Raw genomic sequence first — 23415 nt, forward strand, 5'->3', positions numbered from 1 at the left:
ATAAAGACCATGTTAATTTAGGTTCAGGTGGACTTCAGTCGGATCTCGTTCAGATCGGGTCACATCATTGACAGATAAAATTCAGGTCGAATGTTTACCGGATACGGATTGAGTTCAGGTCGGGTCGTTTTTATTTTTGGATTAATTATTTTGTCATCATTCGTGGTTGTTGAGTTGCAAGTTGTAATTGTATATGATTTCGAGTAAATTACAAAAAAAAATATTCATGGATCAAATTTGTAAAAAATATAAATTTATGGACAAAATTGAAAAAAATGTAAAATTACAAATAAAATTGGAAAAAATATAAATTAAACAACACACATAGGTAAGGGGCCAAATCGAAATAAATTTAAAATGTAAAGAATTGATGTAATGATTTTGTCCTTATTTTATTAAAAAGTACAAACAATAGAACAACTCGAGGGAGAGAAAAGAATGAGGGAAAACGGAAAATGAGGAAAAAAGAGAGAAGAAAATAAGATTTTACATGGATTTAAAATTATAATATTCCGATGTGAAATTGACTTTTATAAAATTATGTTACTTTGAATTCGTATTCCATGTTATAATATTGTTAACTATTTAACGATAAAATGATAAAACATGAATAATTTAAAATTTTAGTGATTAAATTAAAAATAATAATTTTTAATAAATAAAATATGTGTTAAAATGAAGTTAAACGATAAGATTTATAATTTACTCAAAGGAATCATATTAAGACTTTTCTTCTGTCGAAACATGAGCAAAACTTTCTCTGTTATATTTGCTACAAATTCATGAATGATAAATTTTGAATAGACTGAAGTGTATAAATGTATGTTTATTAATGGTTATGTATATATCAATAAATTTAATAACTAAATATTTATTTATAAAAGATTATAAGTTTATGTGAAATTATTTTTGATAAAATTTAAGATTTGTTTTATAAACGTTAGGGGTGTGAGCGTTTAGCGTCAAATGACTTAGAGTTATCATTGAATAAATACTAATTATATTTATCCCAGATTAATAAAAAATAATATTTATATATAAAATATTATAAATTAAATTCTAATCCAGATTAAATTCTATCATATATAATTAAGAGTAAATATTTGATCTGAATCTAAGTTTCGACAGAATCCGATCCATCTGTTAATATTCATGATTTTCTCTGTTCGGCCCATTAATCACAAACAATCCAAAGTAACGAAGACAGAAAATCTCACAATCCTAATCCAGTTCCGGTCCTCCCATTTGAAGAAGCCACGAGCATATGAACTTCAAGCTCATGAGAATATTACATAGATAAAATAAAAACACAGCCATGAGCTCTCAGCTCATATCTTCTTCTCCACCGATCACCAAATTCCCGACCCCAAAACCCAATCCTCACTCCCTTTCTCAAAGAACCCAAATCCCTCTCCATGTTTACAAACACCCAGCAGCTATCCTTTTAGAGCTCTCAACTTACGTTAAAGAAGTTTACCAAATCCTTCCCCACATAATCAAATCCAATCTCTACACCGAACACTTGTTCCAGACCAAGCTCCTCAGCCTCTTCTGTAACCACGGTTGCATTGCCGAAGCTGCCCGTGTTTTCGAACCCATCGAAGATAAACCCGAGGTTCTTTATTACACTTTGCTTAAAGGGTATGCAAAACACTCATCGTTGCACGGAGCTTTGTTGTTTTTCGTTAGGATGAAAGTTGATAATGTTAAGCCTGTTGTTTATAACTTTACTTACTTGTTGAAAGTTTGTGGGGATAAAGGGGAGCTTAGGAGGGGTAAGGAGATTCATGGGCAGTTGATAAAAAATGGGTTTTCTTCGAATGTCTTTGCAATGACTGGTGTTGTTAATTTGTATGCGAAATGTAGACAAATTGAAGAAGCTTATAAGATGTTTGATAGAATGCCTGACAGAGATTTGGTTTCTTGGAATACGATTATTTCTGGTTTTGCGCAGAATGGCTTAGCTAAACTTGCTTTGGATTTAGTTGTTAGGATGCAAAAGGAAGGGCAGAGACCTGATTCGATTACTCTCGTTTCCATTTTGCCTTCCGTGGCTACTATGGGGTCGGTTAAGATCGGGAGGTCGGTTCACGGTTATGTTTTAAGAGCTAGTTTTGAAGGACTTGTGAATGTGAATACTGCATTGGTTGATATGTATTCGAAATGCGGGTATATTGGAACCGGGAGATTGATATTTGATGGGATGAGACAGAGGACTACCGTTTCGTGGAATTCGATGATCGATGGTTATGTTCGAAGTGGGTATGCTGAGGAAGCTATGGCTATTTTCGAGAGGATGTTGGATGAAGGAGTGGAACCGACTGATGTTACTATAATGGGAGCTGCTCATGCTTGCGCGGATTTGGGTGATCTTGACCGTGGAATGTTTGTTCATAAGTTATTCGACAGTTTGAAACTTGGTAACAATGTATCTGTTATGAACTCTTTGATTTCCATGTACTCCAAATGTAAGAGAGTCGACCTTGCCGTGGATATTTTCAAAAAATTGCACGGTAAAACACTTGTTTCTTGGAATGCTATGATTTTAGGCTTTGCGCAAAATGGATGTGTTAATGATGCTTTAAATTACTTTTACGAGATGCATTCTCGAAACTTAAGACCGGATTCATTTACGATGGTTAGTGTGCTTCCCGCTCTGGCAGAATTATCAGTTACACGCCAAGCAAAGTGGATTCATGGATATTGTATTAGAAGTTGTTTGGATGATGACATTTTTGTGATGACTGCACTCGTTGACATGTATGCAAAGTGTGGAGAAATTCACACCGCCAGGAAGCTTTTCGATCGGATGAATGAGCGGCATGTAACAACATGGAATGCTATGATAGATGGCTACGGAACGCATGGGCTCGGGAAAGCTGCTTTAGAGTTGTTCAATGAAATGCAAAAGGGAACTGTTAACCAAATGATGTTACGTTCCTTAGCGTTCTCTCGCCTGCAGCCATGCAGGTATGGTGGAGGAGGGGCGTAGCTACTTTACCAGCATGAAGAGAGATTATGGCATAGAGCCTGCAATGGACCACTATGGAGCCATGGTTGACCTTCTTGGTCGAGCTGGTCGACTAGATGAAGCTTGGAATTTCATTCAAAAGATGCCTATCGAGCCAGGGATTAACGTATATGGTGCCATGTTGGGAGCTTGCAAAATCCATAAAAATGTCGAGTTTGGTGAGAAGGCGGCAGGCAAACTGTTTGCATTAAATCCGGATGAAGGTGGGTACCATGTACTTCTTGCTAACATATATGCAACAGCTTCAATGTGGGGAGAAGTGGCTAAAGTCAGAACTATGATGAAAAAGAAAGGGCTTCAGAAAACACCTGGCTGCAGCGTCGTCGAGTTGAGAAATGAAGTTCACAGTTTCTACTCCGGAACCACGAACCACCCTCAGTCTAAAAGAATCTATGCTTTCCTCGAGGAGCTGGGACATAAGATGAAAGCTGCTGGTTACGTGCCGGACACGAGTTCGATTCATGACGTGGAAGACGACGTTAAAGAGCAGTTAAACAGTACACACAGCGAGAGGCTAGCTATCGCGTTCGGTCTCTTGAATACCAGCAACGGCACACCTATACATGTCAGAAAGAACCTGAGAGTTTGTGGTGACTGTCATACTGCAACAAAATACATTTCCCTTGTGACAGGGAGAGAAATCATAGTGAGAGATATGCAGCGATTTCACCACTTCAAGAATGGAACCTGTTCTTGTGGAGATTATTGGTGAAATTGTCGTAGTATTGAATAAATAAAAATTATAAAATATATAAATTTAAATATATTTAAATAAATAATATCTTTTGATTTATGATCGAGTTAAAAAAATTTATAATTATGAATAATATAAAAAATAATTATTAAATTTTGAATAGAAGTACAAAGTATTCTCATTAAGAAGGAAGAAAAAGGTTTCCCCAAGGCTCCTCTCTGCTAAGCTAAAGCAAATTCTAAGATACAATCTTTCCACCGCCCACCGCCTCCAAATGGTTTCGCCGTCGTTAACTCCGCCGCCAAACCCTCAGCAAACACAACAATTCCTTTCCTCCGTCCTATCCCAGCGTGCTCCTTCCTCCCTCCCTTACACCGAAGACACCAAATGGCTAATCCGTCAGCACCTCCTTTCCCTTGTATCCAATTACCCTTCCCTCGAACCCAAAACCGCCACTTTCACTCACAACGACGGCCGGTCTATCAACCTCCTCCAAGCCGACGGCACAATCCCCATGCCTTTCCAAGGCGTCACTTACAACATCCCCATCATCATCTGGCTCATGGAGTCTTACCCTCGTTACGCTCCCGCCATCTACGTCAATCCCACGCGCGACATGATCATCAAACGACCCCATCCTAACGTTTCTCCCTCTGGGTTAGTCTCGATCCCTTATTTGCATAATTGGATTTACCCAAGTTCTAATCTTGTCGATTTGGTCGGTAATTTGAGCTCCGCTTTTTCGCGTGATCCGCCGCTTTATTCGCAACGTCGTCCCAATCCTAATCCTAGCCCTACTCCCAGCCCTAGCCCTTCAATCAATTCTTCCATGTCATCTAGTTATGGGCACCCCCCGCCGCCGCCAGGGCCTAGGGTGGCTCATTCGGCGGCAGGGACATACCCGCCTTCACCATATGAGAGGGTTCAGCCTCCGCAGCACTTGCAAGCTCGTCCTACTTCGACGGATGCTGCTGCCGAGGTTTATAAGAGGAATGCTATGAATAAGTTGGTGGAGATGGTTCATGGGGATATAATTGGGTTGAGAAAAGCTAAGGAAGTTGAAATGGAAGGGTTGTTTGCGGCTCAGGCGGTGTTGAGAAGGCGAGAGGAAGAGATTAATAAAGGGTTGAAAGAGATGCAAGATGAAAAGGAAGCTTTAGAACAACAATTACAGTTTGTTTTGATGAATACGGATGTGTTGGATAGTTGGGTTATAGATAATGAAGGGAAAACAAAGAACTTGGGGAAGAATAACGTGGATGTTGATCAGGCAATTTATTGTGCCGATCTTCTTTCTAAACAAATGTTGGATTGCACAGCTGCTGATTTAGCTATCGAGGATGTGGTTTATTCGATGGATAAGGCAGTGCAAGACGGGTCCGTTTCGTTTGATCAGTATCTGAGGAATGTGAGGTTGTTGTCAAGGGAGCAGTTCTTTCATAGGGCTACTGCTGTGAAAGTTAAGGAAGCTCAAATGCAGGCTCAGGTAGCGAATATGGCTTCTAGAATATCACATTTTGTCTCATGAGTGGTTATTGTTTTGTTTCAGATTTGTGAATATAAAAGATCATGTTATTCAAGGTCAGATTCTAGTCAAGATTTGATATAATCGTGATATAGCTGCATTACATTTAGTTTTATGGATATGTATTCTTCATACAGGACATAGCGGTATTGTAATGTGAATAATGTGCTCATGTAATCGATATGTTGACACTTGACACTAAGTTTTGGGTTTTCTCTTGTTATAATGAATTTGTATTCTTTTCCTTTAGCGGCTGCATTTGCGAGGAAACTGAAATGGAGTTGGCGATTGTATCTGTTGGTATTGTTTTTCACATCACATGTTAGTGTTTTTATTGTAGAAAAGCTTATGCTCGATGTTCGGGATGCCGGTTTGTTTCTAAGGCCTAAAGAGCAAAGGATTAATGTTGTAGGCAGGTGTAATAACAAATACAATAGGTTTCATCTGTTTCTTTTTTTCACACTATAGAATTTAAACCTGCACTAGCTTGTCAGTTCTTTCTGCTCAAATGCCTGGTAAAAGTTGCAAGCTTTTGCTCTTGATAGATTACCTTTTTTATAGCATTTATAGGATTTATTCTTATGTTTTCTCATCGTTTGGCATATGGTTGTTTTCTGTTGTAATCGCCTCTAGCTTGCTTGTCATCTCGTTCCTTAGATTATAGCGAAAAGATATTTTAGCATAGGCAACACTGCGGCAGAAAGTGAGATATAACAATAGGTATAATTTATATATTCTTATTAATCAGTCAATCTGAATACTGGCCTTGCTTTCCCTTTTGCAAGTGTTAAATTTTGTGTTATGGTGTTTGATAAATAATGTACTATTGCCTTTGATCTGTAAGATTACTATTCTTGTTTAAGCTTTGAATATAATCAAATTAGTTTATTTTTATAATAACAGTTAGGCTTTGGCAATTGACAACGGCAAACGTCGAGCCTCGAGTTTTTGAGTACTAAAATGTTATCCTTTTATATAAATTATGTGAGTCGGGAATAAATCAAGGGAGGATGAGTGATCGCTCATAAAATTCATAAATTCTCGTATATTTAAATTTTTGTTATATATTTTCTATAGATAATTTATTTTCGTCTCTCTTAAAATTTAAATTTAATATACTCACTTGCATACATCTTTGGGGTGAGTTATCTTCAAATTTTATTTAGTTTAAACTTTTTTATCATATCTAGATTCTTTATTAATATATTTGAAAATCATGTTCAGTAATAATATGCGAAGTTTAAAACATCAATACTTTCATAGTCGCTGAGGTAAAACATCGAAGGAGAGATCGTAACAAACACGGAGAGAATCAAAATTATAGAAACGAGATAATTATGGTAACATTAATGTACTCCCAAATGGTTTTAACTACTACAACACAAACGAGAACATAGCTAAGATGACATTACCCTAAAAAAAGATGAGAGAAGGCAAAACAGTTGCGGTAAAATGAGGGATATCTGACCTGAGGTACACGACTCTCATAATCCAAATAGAAACTGCCAAGGAAACGCTATGATTAGGTTGTAAGCTCCATTATAGCAGAAACAATGTCGCCATCAGCAGCCTTTAGTGCCTTGACAGCCTTTGACCTGGACACTCCTGCTTGTGTCATAACCAATTCAATGTCCTTGGGCTCAACACCTGTCTCATCCACTTCTTCATCATCCTGGACATTGGTCGATGTCTCGGGTTTTGATATCACATTGCTTAGGTCCGGAGCCTTGAATTGCTCGGCAGCCTGAGTCTGTAGCTGCGAGCTTAAGTCCTCAATCTTAGCTTCTCCAAATATTACGTACGTATCTGATGCTGGGCTCTTGAACACATCTGGTTTCGAGATGACAAATAAGATCTGAAATCAACAAGGACAATTAGTTATCAATATATATATATATATATAACCAGAGTTAATTTAAGTCGGTTCAGATTTAGAATTCCATTCTCTGTGATTGGGGTCTCTTTAGAATCAAAAGAATCAGTGGAAAGAATCGAAATACGAGAACATGACCCAAATGTCATACTAGGACCGCCATTTAAAAATAAAATTTAAAAGGGGACTCACATTCTTGCTCTTCTTGACAGTGACACGGCTAACACCAGGAATTGGTTTCATCCCAAGCTTCAACATAGCTTTGCGACTCTTCTTCTCGCTTCTGCTTTGCTTTGACCTACCAGCTCCATCTCCTTCTCCATCATGATGTCCTAAAACATGACACAATATAAAAAATTGATACCCTCATGGATAACTCATTGTCATGTTATTACCCTGACTGAAATTCTGAACACAGTGACACATAGGTTTTCAAGGCACATGTCAAAAAGAGTATTTCCATGTAATTTTTTTATCCTTTTTCATTAACTTAGCCTCAAATAGCAAAAACCAAGGCCATATCAAACAATCAAACCTTTCAGTACTCGAGTATTCAGCAACTTAAAACCATAAGGAAATGACACATGTTGGCCGTACACAAACATTTATACACACAAATATACTTCTCAATATTCAAGCATACATTAGGCTCACGAGCTACTTGGGTCAAGGATTAAAATACTCATACTTGAACACAAAAGTAACCAACACTTTTTGTTTATATTGTCAAACCTGAGTAAGCTTGGAAAAATCAGGAGTAATATTGATCACACAGCTTGGTTTCCTATCAGGGCTACCAAGTCCAACATTATATCAACAATGTAGGAGCAAAATCAAGTCGATCCAATTCAAAAGAGCATAGAGCTTACGTTTTGAAGACCAAACATATATATATACAAACAAGGGTCAAGGAACTCAAATCGATATTAAAATACTCGTGTTCAGCTAGATCGACTCGGTTAACAATTTGAACTCGAGTTAGTTTGTGAATCAAGTGGGAGCACATCTCAAAATCAAACTCTAAAACAAGTTAATCTTAAAATAAGATTTAAGCACATCTCAATATTGACTCGAGTTAGTTTGTGAATCAAGTGGGAGCACATCACAAAATCAAACTCTAAAACAAGTTAATCTTAAAATAAGATTTAAGCACATCTCGATATTGACAAAGTATCAAATAAAAATAATAGCATCGTTCAAATTATTTTAACACAAATTTCTTTAGAAAGCTCAAAAAAAGATGATTGTTATGGAAAACGAATATTCACCTTCGGCATCATCCTCATCTTCGTCTTCGTCGTCATCTTCCTCGTCGTCATCTTCAACAGTAGGTTGCTCAGACTGTAAATCAAAGAAGGAAATAATAATAAAAATCAAAGGATAAAAATCAAGAGAAAATACTAAATCTTAATTTTAGGAACATACATCGATTTTTTGCTGGTCGAGTTGAGCGGCGAGGATCTCTTCGATCTCTTTATCGGTCTGAGCAGTCATTTTTGGTTGAGAGAAAGCAAGCGCAAAAATGCAAAATACAAAACCCTAAAACCTCAAATATGAAGCGGCGATTAAGCTTTTTGCGCTGCCATTGGGCCGCCTCCAAATCACCTATAAGCCCAAAATATGTCAATTTTAGGATAAATTACCCTTAAGATCATTAAACTATTGTCTATATTCTATTTGGACTACTAAACTTAATTAGATTTCAATCAAATCACCTATCGTTGACCGTTAATAGAATTATTAACTTGGTAATTAAGAAAATTTATATAATAACGCATTTTATCTTCAGTAATTATATCAATTTGATCTTAATTTTAATTAAAAATAATTTAATAAATTTAATCATCCAATAAAATAGTTATCTTTTTTACCATATATCCATAAACATAAAAGAGTGGTTAATATTTGATCAATATGAGATTTTATAACTTCTTTTATGGTTATCCTTTACCATATGTCCATAAGCATAAAATAATTTACCAATATAATTTATATTTTCTCCTATAAATGATTGAAGATAAATCTCACACACGTTGTTGTCGTCACTTGCTCGATTTTTATGTGTGTTAATACGTATTTACGACATGTAATATTTATATTTCTTTTAAGATAAATCTTTTTAATATTTCATTTTGTAACAATTATAGATGATTTTTACTCATTCAATTTTTTGTACCCGACAACTTTGATAAAATCATCAACATCTAAGAACGAACTTAATAATTATTATAAAATTTACCCTATTTCCCTAAATAATTTTTAGGTTACTCCATTCCCACACACACACACACACACATATATATATATATATATATATCCCTACATAAGTCCAATTTTTTTGTTCTCTTAATTTTTTAGGGTTTTGCCCTGACTAATCCAGATCAAACTGTGTCACATACCTGACTTTGGTAGGTGAGTCTTCCAACGGGAATTTTTTGCATACATAATAATGACTCAAACTCAAGACTTGTTTAAGCGGTATCAAGTTGCTTACAATTTAAACTAACCCGTTAGTAAATAAGCCCAACTTATATTTTAAAAATATTTTTATAAACATGTTAAAAACTTAAATCTTAAATTAAAAAAATTAACATATTTTAAAAATATATATATATTTTTAAAAATGTTAAACTAACCCTTAGTATACCTAAACTTATTAATCAAACTTTAAACACATGTATACTTATTTCAAGAATAATTTGAAGAAGTCATATGTTAAAAACCAAAAAAATATCATTAAAATCTATACGACACATTGCACTTCAAGGAGGGATTAAATTCGAATTTTGGATAGAATATCGTTTGGAGGAAAGTCGCAAATTCAAAACATATAAGTTTCTTTTTTTTTATTTTATAAAAACACATTAAATCCAAGTTGTCCATATAATTAGACATGTTTAAAAGTTAATCATATGTTTTAAATAAGCGTAATACTAAAAATAGTTCTTCATATTTCTCTAAATAATCATTTTGATCTTTTTATGAAGTATTTTAACGCTCAACATTTTACTTTAATCTTCTTATAGTAAGATTCAACTGATGTTAAATTTTTAAAAAAAATATAATAATCTTATTTCTTTTTTTGATGCAAATAGAAATCGTTAGTTTTATTTGAAGAAAAAAAGTTACAATAAAGATTTGTAATTATAAACGTAAACTAAACACATAATTAGAATATTTCCTATGATCATTGACACAAAATGCTAGCAACTTAAGATCATACAAGAAAATGTTAAAAACACATCCAAAAAACTAAAAAAAAGTAGATACAAACAAAATTGATTGCATCGACAAATGAACAATATCATGTGATATTCAAACTACTGAAAGCAACAAACAATCGTAAATCAAAGTCGAGCGTATGAGAAAACTATTTCTTACCATAAATCGCATATATAAATCTAATATAAAATTTAAAATAAAAACATCAACAAAATAATAAATAAATATCATTTTAATAGTCGAAGAACTGTTTACTTGTATGCTCGTACACAACTGTGTTATATCAAAATAGTAAAAAAAAAATTGATTGTTGTAAATATTTAACTTACCACCTACAGAATGTGATACACATGGGTGGCTATGACGGAGAGATAAAATAAGAATGAGTTGGTCGGTCTGTAAAATTTGAACATGCACTTCACATGGTTTTGTTAATACATAAGGAGGGACCATCCATGAAAGCTCCAATTTTATCCATATTTGAAACTTGGGTGTCCCTAACTAGAATTCCCTCACTCACAATTAGCAAAATTAAGGATTTAAAATTTCATTTTCTTAGTCTTTTATAAACATTTAAAAAAATATGAATTGATTCGATTATATGAATGTTTATTTGTATCTTAATAAAATTAATAGTTTGAATAACTGATAAACATCATTGACGTAAAACTACATCTATAATCACTTAATTATTAAGGTATTTTAATTTAACCATAGTTGTTTTAATTTATCAATCAAATTATTTAATTATTTAAATGATGTCAATCAAATCATCATTCGTTAACATTTGACAAATGAATTCACGTGACAATTAATAAAATAAATATAATTATAAATTTAATCATCGTTACTTATACATATTTCTATCAATTTGATCTTAATTTTAAATTAATTTAGTAAATGATAAAGTACATAAATGGTCCCCGACTATAGGACATTGTTTTGTTGAGTTCATTGACTATTAAAAATTACATAATGTTCCCCCAACTATAAGGTGTTGTTTTGTTGAGTCTCCCACTATTAGTGTTACAAAATGGTTGACCAACTTTCATATGTTCCAAATTTATCCTTTTCTGTTAAAAAAAATTAAAGGTTGTCTATGATAGATGTTAATATACTGACTATGATATGATAAAATCATATTTTAGTGATATATACTAGCATTGCCACTACTTTCGAGCACTGACTCGATGACATAATGTAAACGAAGAGTTGATCTATAGAATATTGTTCAAACAATTATGAGATAAAATTTTATCATAACCTAGTTAAGAGTTTAACGTCCAGCTCAGATAACCACTATTTTTTTAACGAAAAATGACGAGTTTGAAATATATGAGCAGTCGAATGATCATTTTGTAAATTCTAATAGTCAGATGACTCAACAAAACAACACCCTATAATCGAAAAATTATTTTATATATATATTTTTTTGGATAATTCAATTTTTATTACCCAACGAATCAAGAACAACTACATAAAATAACTGATCACAAAAATCATATGTACACCATACTTACAAGACAAAAGATTGGTTAATCAATACCCCAAGAATTACATAGGAATGTATTAATACTATCAGACATATTAATATTTTCCCCCCGCAGTTTGATAGATACATAATCTTTGATGCAAACAAAAAGGTCTTCGACAATCCTTGTACATCCTCGGAAAAATCGTCAATTACGTTCCTCCCATAGGATATAGATTTTGGCATACCAAGCAAACTTTAAAATTGTTGAGATAAGAGATTTGTCTTTCCATGTATTGCTTGCCCATGTTAATGTCTTCCCAGGTTGAAATTGGTTTCTTTAGCCCATTATGAAGCAATATTGATTCCCATAAATTAGCAGTCATTTGACTTTCAAAAAATAGGTGAGATCGAGTTTCCATCGTTCCGTTGCAAAGCACACAATTCCCCAAGGTGATAATCCCCATATGCAGAAATCGATCCCTAATAGGTATTTTATATTTTTTAGTGGTCGAATAACTCGACAAAACAGTATTTTATATTTAAGGGCCTGTATAATTTACCATTTAATAAATTTAACATTGCATCAAATAAAATAGAATTAAATTACTTGTCTTCTTATGGCCAGTTCATGTAGCAAAGTATTATATATATGCAGGTTTTGAAGCACAAGACACTCAAACCAAACCAAATACTCTAGAAATTCCGTAAATAGAAAACAAAGTTTGTAATCATGGCTGCCATCAACCCAGCAGTAGCAGCGCAACTTTCCGTCGGTATCCACAGAAATCCGGCGACCAATAGCCGCAAATCTATAGCGGCGTCCACCCCCAATCCGGCCGTGAAAAATGATGCAGCTTCGATTCTTTCTATACCTGCTCAGTCTCCATTGCTTTATAGAAACTCGGTTCCGAGAAGCTTGGACACAAAAATCATGGCTGCGAATCCTGAAGTTTTATCGTCGGCAAATTTAACTGGCGTTCTGTTCTTCACGGAGTGCCAGTTTGGGAACTTTTCCGGCCAGAATTTAAAGCTGGAAAACTTCGTGTATTGGCATGGTTACGGAGATTTACCGGAAACTGTGTCTCAAAATCAGCCGACGGTTGAGTTTAAGCACTTCGGTGATTCCGAAGGTTCGGTCGGAGCTGTTTCGTATGTTGTCGGAGATAAGGTCAGGTGGATTATTGCCTGGAGCAATTCCGGAGAAGATTCTCTCAAGCTGAACAAGGTATCCTATAAATTTGCTTAGGATTATTTGGGGTTTCGACTTTTTTTTATTGGCAAAATAATAAATCTAGTACTCAATATTTATATTATTTTATTAATTTAGTCCCTATTTTTTATTAGTAAATTGGACCTTCGATTTTTAATAAACAGTAATTTTAATAAAATAGACTAAAATTTAAATTTGACACCATTGACATAAAAATATGTATAATGGTTAACATGTACTTCATATTAAGTTTGTGAATTTCTAAATATTTTAAAATTTTAATATTTTCAAAATTATTAATTATGTGACATATAAAATAGATAATGTTAAGTTAGCATAGTAATCTGTGAATCCAACTAAAATTTTAAACTATTGTTCTATATTTTCGTTTAGAAATAATTTGATTTTATTTTAAATATCGAGAGTTAAATTTAGTTTTAAAAATAAGATTGTTGATAGAATAAAGATGATTGTGTTGGTTGATCACAATTTAATTTTTTCGATTCAGGCGAATAATTACAGTGATGAAACTGTTGATAGAAAGTAATGAGAGAACTTTAGGCGATTGAAATCGCCTGGATTTTTTTCTTTCTATTTTCGGAGTTTATACCGACCCTCTACTTGACGGTGTTAGTAATAGGATTATATGAACATTGTCCACATGTCAACAACAACAAAAAACCTTATTTCATATGTAATGGGATAAGGGGGAGGTAGGGTAGTAGACTATCCTTAACTCCATGTTGAAAGTAATTTTCGTAGAAGACCTCCGACAATTAAAAAATAAAAAATAAAGATAAAATACAATGCATGTATAAATAAATAAATACATAGTTGAACAGTCTTCTTATACAGTTTTCATATACGCATCTGTAATAGGAAGTATTCCTTAAATAAATTCTTGCGTAAAAAAAATATGATTATTTATTTAATGTTATTTTATGACTTGCATTTGCAGGTGTATAGTGAAATTAATGAAGTGACTGAAAGAGGAGTTGATTGGGATTCAATAAGAAAAGCATTGGACCAAAGTGTGTCAAAGTACAGAGCTATGCATGTTGAAAATGGCTACTTGCTGATCTTGGATTGATCCAACCACCAATACACCATCAATGACCGCAACACTCAACTCCTAGAATTAACGTCGATTAGATGAATAATGCCCATGATTGTTGTTGGTTAGATTTGCTTACGGATCAAATACTTTGTTCGAGTTAAATAAATCCGATTAATATATGATGTTTTCATATGCTCCGTCTTGATCTTATTTTAACTTATTTGTCTCACAATTACAAATAATATAATAATCGATAAATTATAATTATTATTATAATACACGACAGAACTTAAAATATATATTATCTTAAATTAAATTTAAGAATAACCTACCTATGGGAACTGTTCAATCTTCAAAAATATATTCAACAACCAAGTGATAGGTTGAACTCAAATCTATATCGCTAATTCGTAACAATGAGTATAATTACAATAAAGTAATTTATAGAATAAAAAGAAAATATAAAGAAGAAAGATTTCAACAAAGAATATTGAATTGAGGAGAGTAGCGGTAGTTAACAAGTTTAACGAATATCATATCCCATTTCTTAGGTCATACTTTTTTTATATAGTATCTAAAATTGATTTTCCGCCCTTACATCACACAGTCATCTAACGTCTAAGCTATTCTTTTAACGCGTGACCTTCCTTACATCTAATGATAAGTCTTTATATGGAACTTTTGGAGTAACGATTAGGGATGGACATGAGTCGGATTTTGACTAATTCAACTCGACTAAAAAAATTTACATTCTTCATCTGACCCGATCCGACACAAAAAATATATACCTTCCACCCGTTATTTTTGAGATAAAATCAGAATCCGATCCGACCAAAATAATAAAAAATTATTTATTCAATAAAAACAACGATTTTAATTGAAAAAATCTTAAATATATATTAAAATTTTTTTTCGGGTAAGGTGTTTTCACCCTAAACCGACCCGAACATCAACTTTAAAAAACAGACTCGATCAAAACCTGATTTTTTTTAAAAAAAAATCATTTCGGGTCAAAAACCATCGGATTCGAGTCCCATGCCCATTCATAGTAACGATGTCATGTTCTTGGTTCATCACATATTTCTATATAAAAAAATAACGTAACAATTGTTGTTTATATTTATTTATTTATATACATATGATACAACTATAATTGTAACAATATTTAGAGTATGTGATTAAAAGTTTTCACTTGACATTTTTTTAAGTTGTGCGTTCAATATATTAAGACCAAAAATTCTCATTCGTCCTCCTCTTGAATAGGAATTATTCAAAAAAAAAAAAAAGATACAATTATAATTACTTTTAATATAAATTCAGATAGATTTATTCGATATCGTTTTAGTTATTTTTTTGCTTATAAATTCTTAATAAGTGATATTGAGACTATAATTCATGTTATAAAGTTTAAAAGAATTTGTTTATGTGGATTTTGTTACTGATTTTGGATATATGCAAGGAAAAATTTACTGCAACGAATTTTTAGTTGTAAGAAAAGTAATTTTCAATTGGTCAAGTAGTGTTTCAGGAAATATTACGTAAGAATTGAAATTGTTAAAGACTTGACGTTAACGTTAATGTTTCAACGAATTTTTGACTTATGTAAGAACTAAAATTGTTGAAAACTTGAAGGTCAATGTGAATGAAATTTGTGATATCATGTATTTTTAATCTTAGTGATATCTACGATTATAGTGAATTATTTATTTTTTTATCCGTAGATGTATGTAAAGTCAAATCACATTAAATATTATTTCTTATACATATTTTATTTTACGTTGATATCACTTTCATTATTTTTTTCTACTCACAATTCTTAACATACTGAAATAATTCAAACATAAAATGTTCTTCTTATTTTACTTCTTTACATATTAATGAAATAAAAATCATAGAAGAGACCTTTCCAAGAGAACACCATAGACTGATAAAACTGTAACTTCTGAAAGACTATGATCCATTAAATTTACTCATAATACAATGACCTATTCCGTAGTTTAACCAAATTTAACCTTTCCCGACATAGTTTCATTCGAAGAGTAGCAAAGGGAACTTCTTCCACTAGAGTTGGACTTCTGTCAGAATAGGGCTGAGGGAAAAAATTCAGTTTCGTAGCCAAAAAGATAAAGAAATTTGTGAAATCGTCAAATTTCCTTTCGATTTCTGGTGTGGGATTTTCTTCTTTTCCGCTTTCTGATTGTGAATCAATGTTGGGTTAGGATTATCAATCTTAATAGCTATAAAAGCAACAACATGGATGTCATTATATCTGATCTTCAGTAGATTTGGGTTCACAGTGTTGTCGATACCATTTTTGTATGCATCATTGATTTCATGGCTCGTTTCGATTGCTTCTCACCCTTCAATCAACCTTCCCATGCTATTGGGCAAAACCCAGATGGGACTTTCCCCATTTTGTCAACCATCTTGTTCTTCCCGTATCTGTACTTCGTTAGAGCTTTTTCAATGGTGAGAAGATTCCTCAGTGGTGAAGAACCTTACACCCAAGTTTGTGAGGGTTTACACGTTGGTGGTTGGCCTGCTTCACCTCGCTTGTTGCCGCCTGGTAACCCTGCTATTATTGATTGCACGTCTGAATTCCCAAGACTGAAGGAGTTCAAGGGTCATTCATATTTATGTGTTCCAACTTGGGACACTAGGGCACCTCAGCCTGGCCAGATCGAATCGGCTGTGAAGTGGGCTTGTCGAATGCGAGCTCGAAATCAGCCTGTTTTCGTCCACTGTGCATATGGTATGTTCTGCCAACTGAATCGTTGCTGCTCAATTTGCTTGCTTTATCAATGGAGTATTGTTTTCTTATACTAGTAGTAAGTGGGATATTGTTATTGTTTTGCGTAACTAGTTAAATGTGGCATCTTGATTTATGTTTCATATACATGCATTGTATGTTAATACAGGTGAGTACGGTTAGATGTTGTCGTGTATTCGTATTAAAGCTTAAGTTTTTACCTATGGTGACATTGTTATTAGCTAGCAAGTGGAGTATTGTTACTGTTTTTGATTACCGGTTTAATACGGCTTCTTGATTTATGTTTCATATGCTTGTACCGTGTGCTCATTTGGTGAGGTTAGATGTTGGCACATACTCGTATTAAAGCTTAAGCTTTTACCTATGGTGACATTGTTATTAGCTAGCAAGTGGAGTATTGTTATTCGTTACTGTTTTTGATTACCGGTTTAAATACGGCATCTTGATTTATGTTTCATATGCTTGCACTGTGTATTCATTCAGGTAAGGATGGTTATATGTAGGCACATACTCATATTAAAGCTTAAGCTTTTACATATGGTGACATATTTTTGATTTTTATATTAGCTAAATATGGCATCTTGATATATGTTTCAAGTGCTTGTGAGTATGGTTTGTTGTAGTTGCGTACTCGGATTATTAAGCTTAAGCTCTTACGTATGTTTTCGTTCTTTATTTAATCGACTACAAGGAAGAGTGTAGTTTTTTGTTTTGTTTGGGTAGTTGTCTTGTTTAGCTGTTGATGTCATACAGAGGAGCAAGATGATTCTTCTGGTTGGTATTTGATCAACAAGGTCCAGTTTACCGCATCTTTTCAAGGCATGCTATTTGTAGAAATGATTTGTTAACTTGGTCTTATCCCTTGACTTTAAGAACTTTGTTAACGCTAATGACTGATTTAGATATAAAATGAGAAATTTTTCTTTAATTTGGATTAATTTGAATACATTTGACTCTTGAGAATGATTCTAGTAGGAGATATTGATGGTAGTTTTCAGAAATGAAAATTTTAAGAAAACAAAGAAATTTGAGTTTAGAAAAGATATTTAAGCTTCACACTTATGAAGCCCAGAACGAGATTGAACCCTCTCATACCGGTGTCTAACATGGACATGCCACCATGGTGGAATATGTAGACTGTGTGTTTGACATCCATAGGATGACCATAGTGTTTAATAATGTCTACCCTTTCCTCCTTGTCCCCCTCTTGATTTCCCTACTTGATTATGGATATTTTGTGTGTTGTGTCGGATGAAGATTCTATGTTAAGAAGGCAAATTATGACGAAAGTGAAAACGAGGCTTGGCTTTGGTAACAACTTGTCCTAGCTTGGGAGTATTATTCCCTAGAGTCTAGAGAATCTAACATAGATCTCATACCCTCTCCTCCAAAAATGCAGAGCCTAAGCTGCATATGATCGAGTTTGATTGCAGAGGAAAAAGAATGTTTTAAGCTATGTTAATCAGACTCGGGAGTTATGTTAAATAGTACTAGTTACGAGATTTTTAATTGATGTTTTCTTTATTGTTATCAGTCGTTTTGAACAAACTTCAACTTCTTTGCAGTTGTAATCATGTACTCGTATAGTATACAATACAGCTGACTGAAAACAAAAGATACTGTTGCAGTAAATAAATGAATAATGTGACCACCTGATTGAACCAGTTTTGATTGATTCAAAATTTTCCCAGTTGTTAAATAGCATCCAGGCAACATCTTGTCGGGTGAGGTTGAGGAGGAAAGGAATATAGGGGAGGAATTATTTTCGGGACTGAGGATTATTGTTGCTGGTCAGGGGATGGCTCAATCGAAAATTGAGGAAGTAGTGGAACACGAGGATGTGCTGGTTCACGCAGAGAAACGGGCAGAAAATGACAAGAGGAAAAGTAGTGTCACTGCACGTGGTTTTGAGGGAATGAAGGATTATTGTATAGAATTCCCCATGTTGGATGGTAGGGTAGAGACAAAGGTAGTGGAGGAGAATATTGTGGGCCTGACAAATAATTCTGCATTCACTAGTTCCAAGGGCGTGGACAGGCAGAACCGGACAGCAAAGGATGGGAATAATAATAATTTAAGCTCTCTTCATTCAGCTCTAGGAAAACATTCGGTTCAACACTGGAAATCTAGAGAATGCCGTAGAAAGATTAATTACAGTAAGGTGCAGTGTGTGGAAGGAATGTCTGAACTTGAAGGTAGAATCCTTTATGATTCTGACTTTCATGCAAGGCGGCAGAGACATAAGAAGGAGCGAAAGAATCCCTTCAGATCGGGGCAGATTCGGATTTTGAATCTAAAAGTTCACGAGTGTTCTTGATTTCGGAACATTTTAGCGATGGACGTATTGAAAGATACAATATGTGGTGATTTGTTTTCAGGGAATCGAAGTTGATTTTGGATTTTGGAGCTGGAGTTTCGGTTGGTCACTGATGTCATGTCCAGTATTAGGTGCAGAATGGTTTTATTGTCCGAATTTGGCTTTTATGGTTTGTGTCAGCTGTTATGTGGCTTTTCTATAGTTGTTCTGTGTTGTGCTGTGTTTCGGGCCAAGTTCTGGTTGTTCTCTTGGAGTTGTTGTAGCTGAGGTGATTAGGCAGTTAGTGTTGTTGTGAAGGGTTGTTTTTGGTTGTTTTCTGGTTCTTTGTTTTTGGTGGGGGTTCTATAAGTTTGTATCTTATGTAATTTCTTTTGTTTAATGAAATCTTAAGGCACTCTTTTCCTCCTTCCTCTGATTAAGGAGCTTGTCTACAAGCTTCTTTAATCAAGAAGGGGGTTTTTAACGAGGCCTTCAATTCCTATCCAAAAAAAAAAATAGCATCCAGACCGAACAGGCCACTGGATCCCGGTTCAATTTTATTCACTGCATTTACAGGGTAGATGAAAGTAAACAAAGAAGACAATAAAGAAAGGAAAAAAAAGAAAATATAAAAGGGATGGGGGAGAGGATATGGAAGAAGATGGAAGTAAAAGAAAATCAACAAGGTTGTTTAGTAAAATATATTTCCCACTTGGTTAATGCTATGTAACTTCTTTTATTGTATTATTTTACACCAGTTTAGCAGGAAAATACTCCATGTCCCATATTTGATGAGCTGATTGCATTAAACAAGTTTATATTCTTGGTTGAATGTGATGAAAGTTGGAGGACTTGAATGTAATCTAGGATTGAGTTAAATGACATTTTTGGGCGGTATCCCTTAGAGTCTACATTCATGGACAAACATTTTCGGCGGCAAATTAGTTTGAGCCGGATATAGAAACAAGTGTATCACGACATTTTCAATTTGAATAGATGTGTAGAAATTAATCTCAATTCTTTAGTAGCTGACGCATGAAGGCATAATACTCAATAATGGGATTTTGAATTTGATCATGCTAGAACTTTTTCTATAGCCACTTTTGAAAATTGATATCAACCAGCAGTTGTCTTCTTCTCATTCGTTACTTTTTTCTTTTTCCTGTCCATTTATAATTTGGTTCCATTTTGTGGTGCCTGTACTATTGTCATTAACTGTATGTTTCACTTGGACTTGGAAGCGTCGGATACGGGAATGTGTCTAACGCTAATATTTTCTAGTTTTTTCTTTGTTTTTCCATGTACTTTGAGGGTTCTTGGAGGTCATATTCAATATCCATGTCTGAAAATGTGTTGGACAATGGACATTAGTATAAATGCCGGCATGTATGAACTTGATATGCACATATATGTTGACGTGTGCCCCTCTATGAATGGAGAAGTGTAATGCTTAATTTTTTTATACGACTCGCATACCGTTATCAGATACTCTTTTAACATACTCTGCAAGTGAAAGCTTGTACTGAAGTCAATTGTATTTTAATTATTCATTCTTGTAGGTCATGGGAGAAGTGTTGCAGTGATGTGTGCATTACTGGTGGATTTAGGCATCGTCGAAAACTGGAGAGCCGCCGAAAATACATAAGAGAAAGGCGACCTTACATCAAAATGAACTCTCTTCACCACAAAGCTTTAGAAGAATGGTCTAGTTCTAGACTACCTTCCACTAAGAGAAATGAATAGCTGGATGTAAATTCATTTAGTCGATCAAATCCATCTGGTAACACAAAGCCTTCAATTGCGGAAAACAAAATTGACCGACTTTAAAAGAAAAATAGTACTTTTGGTTACCATTTCATATCTTATTAACATTGTCAATGGCTGTAGCTCGGTTATGTGCTGTTTAAAGTTCCCATGGATATGGTATTTAGTAATGATATGATACCTCTAAAGCTATGCTACTTTATACGATACTTCTAAGCAATGTTACTTTGAGTTCTAATTGACATTAGGTTTCGAGTTTTATCTTAAGGAGAGAGATATGAATTGAGAGATAATGGACATTCTTTGACTCACTGTTAATCAGTGTAAAATCACGAGAGATATATGGATCGAGATCTTAATGTATATAAATACGAATGGTTCAATATGAGTAAGAATTTACATAAACATTTGGAATATTTCGTTTTTGAGCAGAAGAGTAGTTTTCAAGTAGTGTTTGACTGATAACATATTAATCAAATATGTTGATCAAAAATTAAAATATAACTTGCATCAAAATAAGTATGAACAAGACTAGCCTATAATGAGATTTGGTTTTAAAATAAATTTAAAAATAAACTCTACCCATATGATAATTAAACATAATGAGATTTAAACCTAATCTACGTTTACATTTTTTTAACCTCTGAGATTCGATTTATTAATTGATTAATCTGGATCGAATACTACAGAGACGAAAGTGATCATCTCAACTTAATTTACTCTATTCACGAACATCAGGATTCAAACCCCTATGACATGTTATAATTTATTAATCGACTAATCTATATTTACATTATTATTATTATTAAAATTTTGAATTAGAATTAAATACTATCCATCACAAGTTATACCTCCCTATGAGTCGTGATCTGCATGAGGTCATATACATGGACGTCATTTTATTCTTAATTTATGAGTTTAAGGACGTCAGTGCACATGCAAGCTAGCTTTCAAGAATACTGGTATGTATAATATAAACATTGGAAATGAATTACAAGTCAAGATAAAGCAGGATCGATGAGGAAAAAAAATGCTAAACCACTGTGAAAAATGAGATTTTTAGATATCAAATTGAATTTTGAAATTAAGTTATGTTCCTAATTGAACATAAAAAAATTAGATATAGAATTTAACCTTAAATCAATTTTAAGTACTAAAATATATATTTTCATTTCATTCAATTAAGTTAATTAAATTGGGTGACTAAAATTTTGTAGAAAGTCAGTCTAATACGAGTTAGTTATGTTGGACTCGTAATAAATTTAATATAAAATTATTGCACCTCTTTCAAATTTCTTCCGTAAGATTGATCTCTGTATTATTATTTCAGCACCTCAAGATTTTTAGAGAATCCATTCTTAGTTAAAACCTTGGAAAAACATCCTCAGTGAAGGATCTTCAAAAAAATCCCTCCATAGTTAAAACCCAGAAGAGCATCTTCAGTGGAAGTATCTCAGACACCTGACACTTCTTGAAAAGTCCTGACCTCTTAACATGACCTTTGATAAGTTCACGTGACCCATCAAAGCTAAATATATTGTTAGTTGACCATATCTATTGAATTTGTCAATCTACGAGTAACTATAATGACCCAACTCCTAACACCAAAACTAAGGGTCACTATAAAATCTCTCAGTTAAAATTGAGAGGGGAGAAAATTTCTTTCTTCACTCATCTCTCTTCTACGTCCTTAGGAAGATAGATGATATAGACACAAGCCAACGATCGTTTAACCACCAACTGCGACTCTTCGCCTAAATCAAAAAGGGTGAATCGCCAACAACACAGATGTTACACCCATTCCAAATCTCCTCCACTCCGCGTATCAAAACCTCTGGAGAATCCTTATGTAGTCAAAACCTCACGAGAGCATCTCTGGGTATAAATAAATCTCTAGATGGCCTTTACATCTCTTGAGAAGTGATGATCCTTTGACACGACTTCTGACTGACATCACATGATCTTTTTATAGTCAAAATTAATTGACAACCAATCATACCTGCCAACCTATGAGTAGTTATAAAGACCTTACGTCTGACACTAACACTAAGGGTTACTATGAAAACCTCTCGGTCAATACTAAGAGATAGGTTGGCACCTAATACCATCATGCCCATCCTTCTTCTTCACAAAGAGAAAGTGTAGATGCTGGCCAACGGTTGTTGAACCACCTGCAACGACTCTATGTCTAAATCAGAAGGATAAATCATTTGTAGTTGTAATAGCTCATTTGTTCTCATTGAAAATTGGTGTCGTGAGCGTGGACAACACTCCGAACCAAAAGTATAAGTCATGATGAATCCTTCAAATTAGTCATTCCCAGAACATGTTTGTTCTGACGAACTACACCGAAATGCTTGCAGCGCGACAAACTATGAATTTTTCCTTTCCACATCACACTTAATCACTCCTGTAAAAAATTTCTCCAACCACAATATCGACAAGACTCTTATCAGAAATGATCTATTAAATGTCAATAATGCTTTAAAGAATAAGTCT

The 23415-nt window shown here is 33.9% G+C and overlaps 5 protein-coding genes across 5 annotated transcripts; 4 read left to right on the plus strand and 1 right to left on the minus strand.

Moving 5' to 3' along the window:
* Positions 1–1213: 1213 nt before the first annotated feature.
* LOC120147211 (pentatricopeptide repeat-containing protein At1g11290, chloroplastic-like) lies at positions 1214–3746 on the plus strand. The gene is given in 3 exon segments (XM_039160645.1): positions 1214–2918; positions 2921–2950; positions 2953–3746. Coding segments are annotated over 3 exon segments (2424 nt in total). The 5' UTR covers positions 1214–1315; the 3' UTR covers positions 3744–3746.
* Positions 3747–3886: 140 nt separating this feature from the next.
* Positions 3887–5443, plus strand: LOC120147213 (protein ELC-like). The gene has a single exon (XM_039160647.1). It carries the CDS (start codon positions 4000–4002, stop codon positions 5251–5253), a length of 1254 nt encoding a protein of 417 aa, XP_039016578.1. The 5' UTR covers positions 3887–3999; the 3' UTR covers positions 5254–5443.
* Positions 5444–6571: 1128 nt separating this feature from the next.
* LOC120147038 (nascent polypeptide-associated complex subunit alpha-like protein 1) lies at positions 6572–8684 on the minus strand. Its single transcript, XM_039160508.1, has 4 exons — positions 8549–8684; positions 8392–8464; positions 7316–7455; positions 6572–7105 (listed from the first exon to the last, which is right to left on the minus strand). Exons 1-4 carry the CDS (start codon positions 8615–8617, stop codon positions 6773–6775), a joined length of 615 nt encoding a protein of 204 aa, XP_039016439.1. The 5' UTR covers positions 8618–8684; the 3' UTR covers positions 6572–6772.
* A 3785-nt stretch (positions 8685–12469) lies between these two features.
* LOC120147130 lies at positions 12470–14203 on the plus strand. Its single transcript, XM_039160573.1, has 2 exons — positions 12470–13044; positions 13988–14203. Exons 1-2 carry the CDS (start codon positions 12550–12552, stop codon positions 14117–14119), a joined length of 627 nt encoding a protein of 208 aa, XP_039016504.1. The 5' UTR covers positions 12470–12549; the 3' UTR covers positions 14120–14203.
* Positions 14204–16147: 1944 nt separating this feature from the next.
* On the plus strand, positions 16148–20827 carry LOC120146976 (uncharacterized protein YnbD-like). Its single transcript, XM_039160456.1, has 2 exons — positions 16148–16838; positions 20712–20827. The coding sequence occupies exons 1-2, from the start codon at positions 16421–16423 to the stop codon at positions 20795–20797; spliced, it is 504 nt and encodes a 167-aa protein (XP_039016387.1). The 5' UTR covers positions 16148–16420; the 3' UTR covers positions 20798–20827.
* The last annotated feature ends 2588 nt before the right edge of the window (positions 20828–23415 follow it).

Source organism: Hibiscus syriacus, unplaced genomic scaffold (assembly GCF_006381635.1).
Source record: "Hibiscus syriacus cultivar Baekdansim isolate YM2019G1 unplaced genomic scaffold, ASM638163v2 tig00110933_pilon, whole genome shotgun sequence".
Classification (NCBI taxonomy): Eukaryota; Viridiplantae; Streptophyta; class Magnoliopsida; order Malvales; family Malvaceae; genus Hibiscus; species Hibiscus syriacus.

Excerpts from the sequence above, each read along its gene's own strand:
- LOC120147130 (XM_039160573.1), top strand. The coding sequence starts at position 12,550 with ATGGCTGCCATCAACCCAGCAGTAGCAGCGCAACTTTCCGTCGGTATC. Across the intron at positions 13,045-13,987 it reads ATTCTCTCAAGCTGAACAAG|GTGTATAGTGAAATTAATGA; the intron begins GTATCCTATAAA and ends TTGCATTTGCAG.
- LOC120147213 (XM_039160647.1), top strand. The coding sequence starts at position 4,000 with ATGGTTTCGCCGTCGTTAACTCCGCCGCCAAACCCTCAGCAAACACAA.
- LOC120147038 (XM_039160508.1), bottom strand. The coding sequence starts at position 8,617 with ATGACTGCTCAGACCGATAAAGAGATCGAAGAGATCCTCGCCGCTCAA. Across the intron at positions 8,465-8,548 it reads TCGACCAGCAAAAAATCGAT|TCTGAGCAACCTACTGTTGA; the intron begins GTATGTTCCTAA and ends TTTGATTTACAG. Across the intron at positions 7,106-7,315 it reads CTGTCAAGAAGAGCAAGAAT|ATCTTATTTGTCATCTCGAA; the intron begins GTGAGTCCCCTT and ends TGTTGATTTCAG.
- LOC120146976 (XM_039160456.1), top strand. The coding sequence starts at position 16,421 with ATGGCTCGTTTCGATTGCTTCTCACCCTTCAATCAACCTTCCCATGCT. Across the intron at positions 16,839-20,711 it reads TTTCGTCCACTGTGCATATG|GTCATGGGAGAAGTGTTGCA; the intron begins GTATGTTCTGCC and ends TCATTCTTGTAG.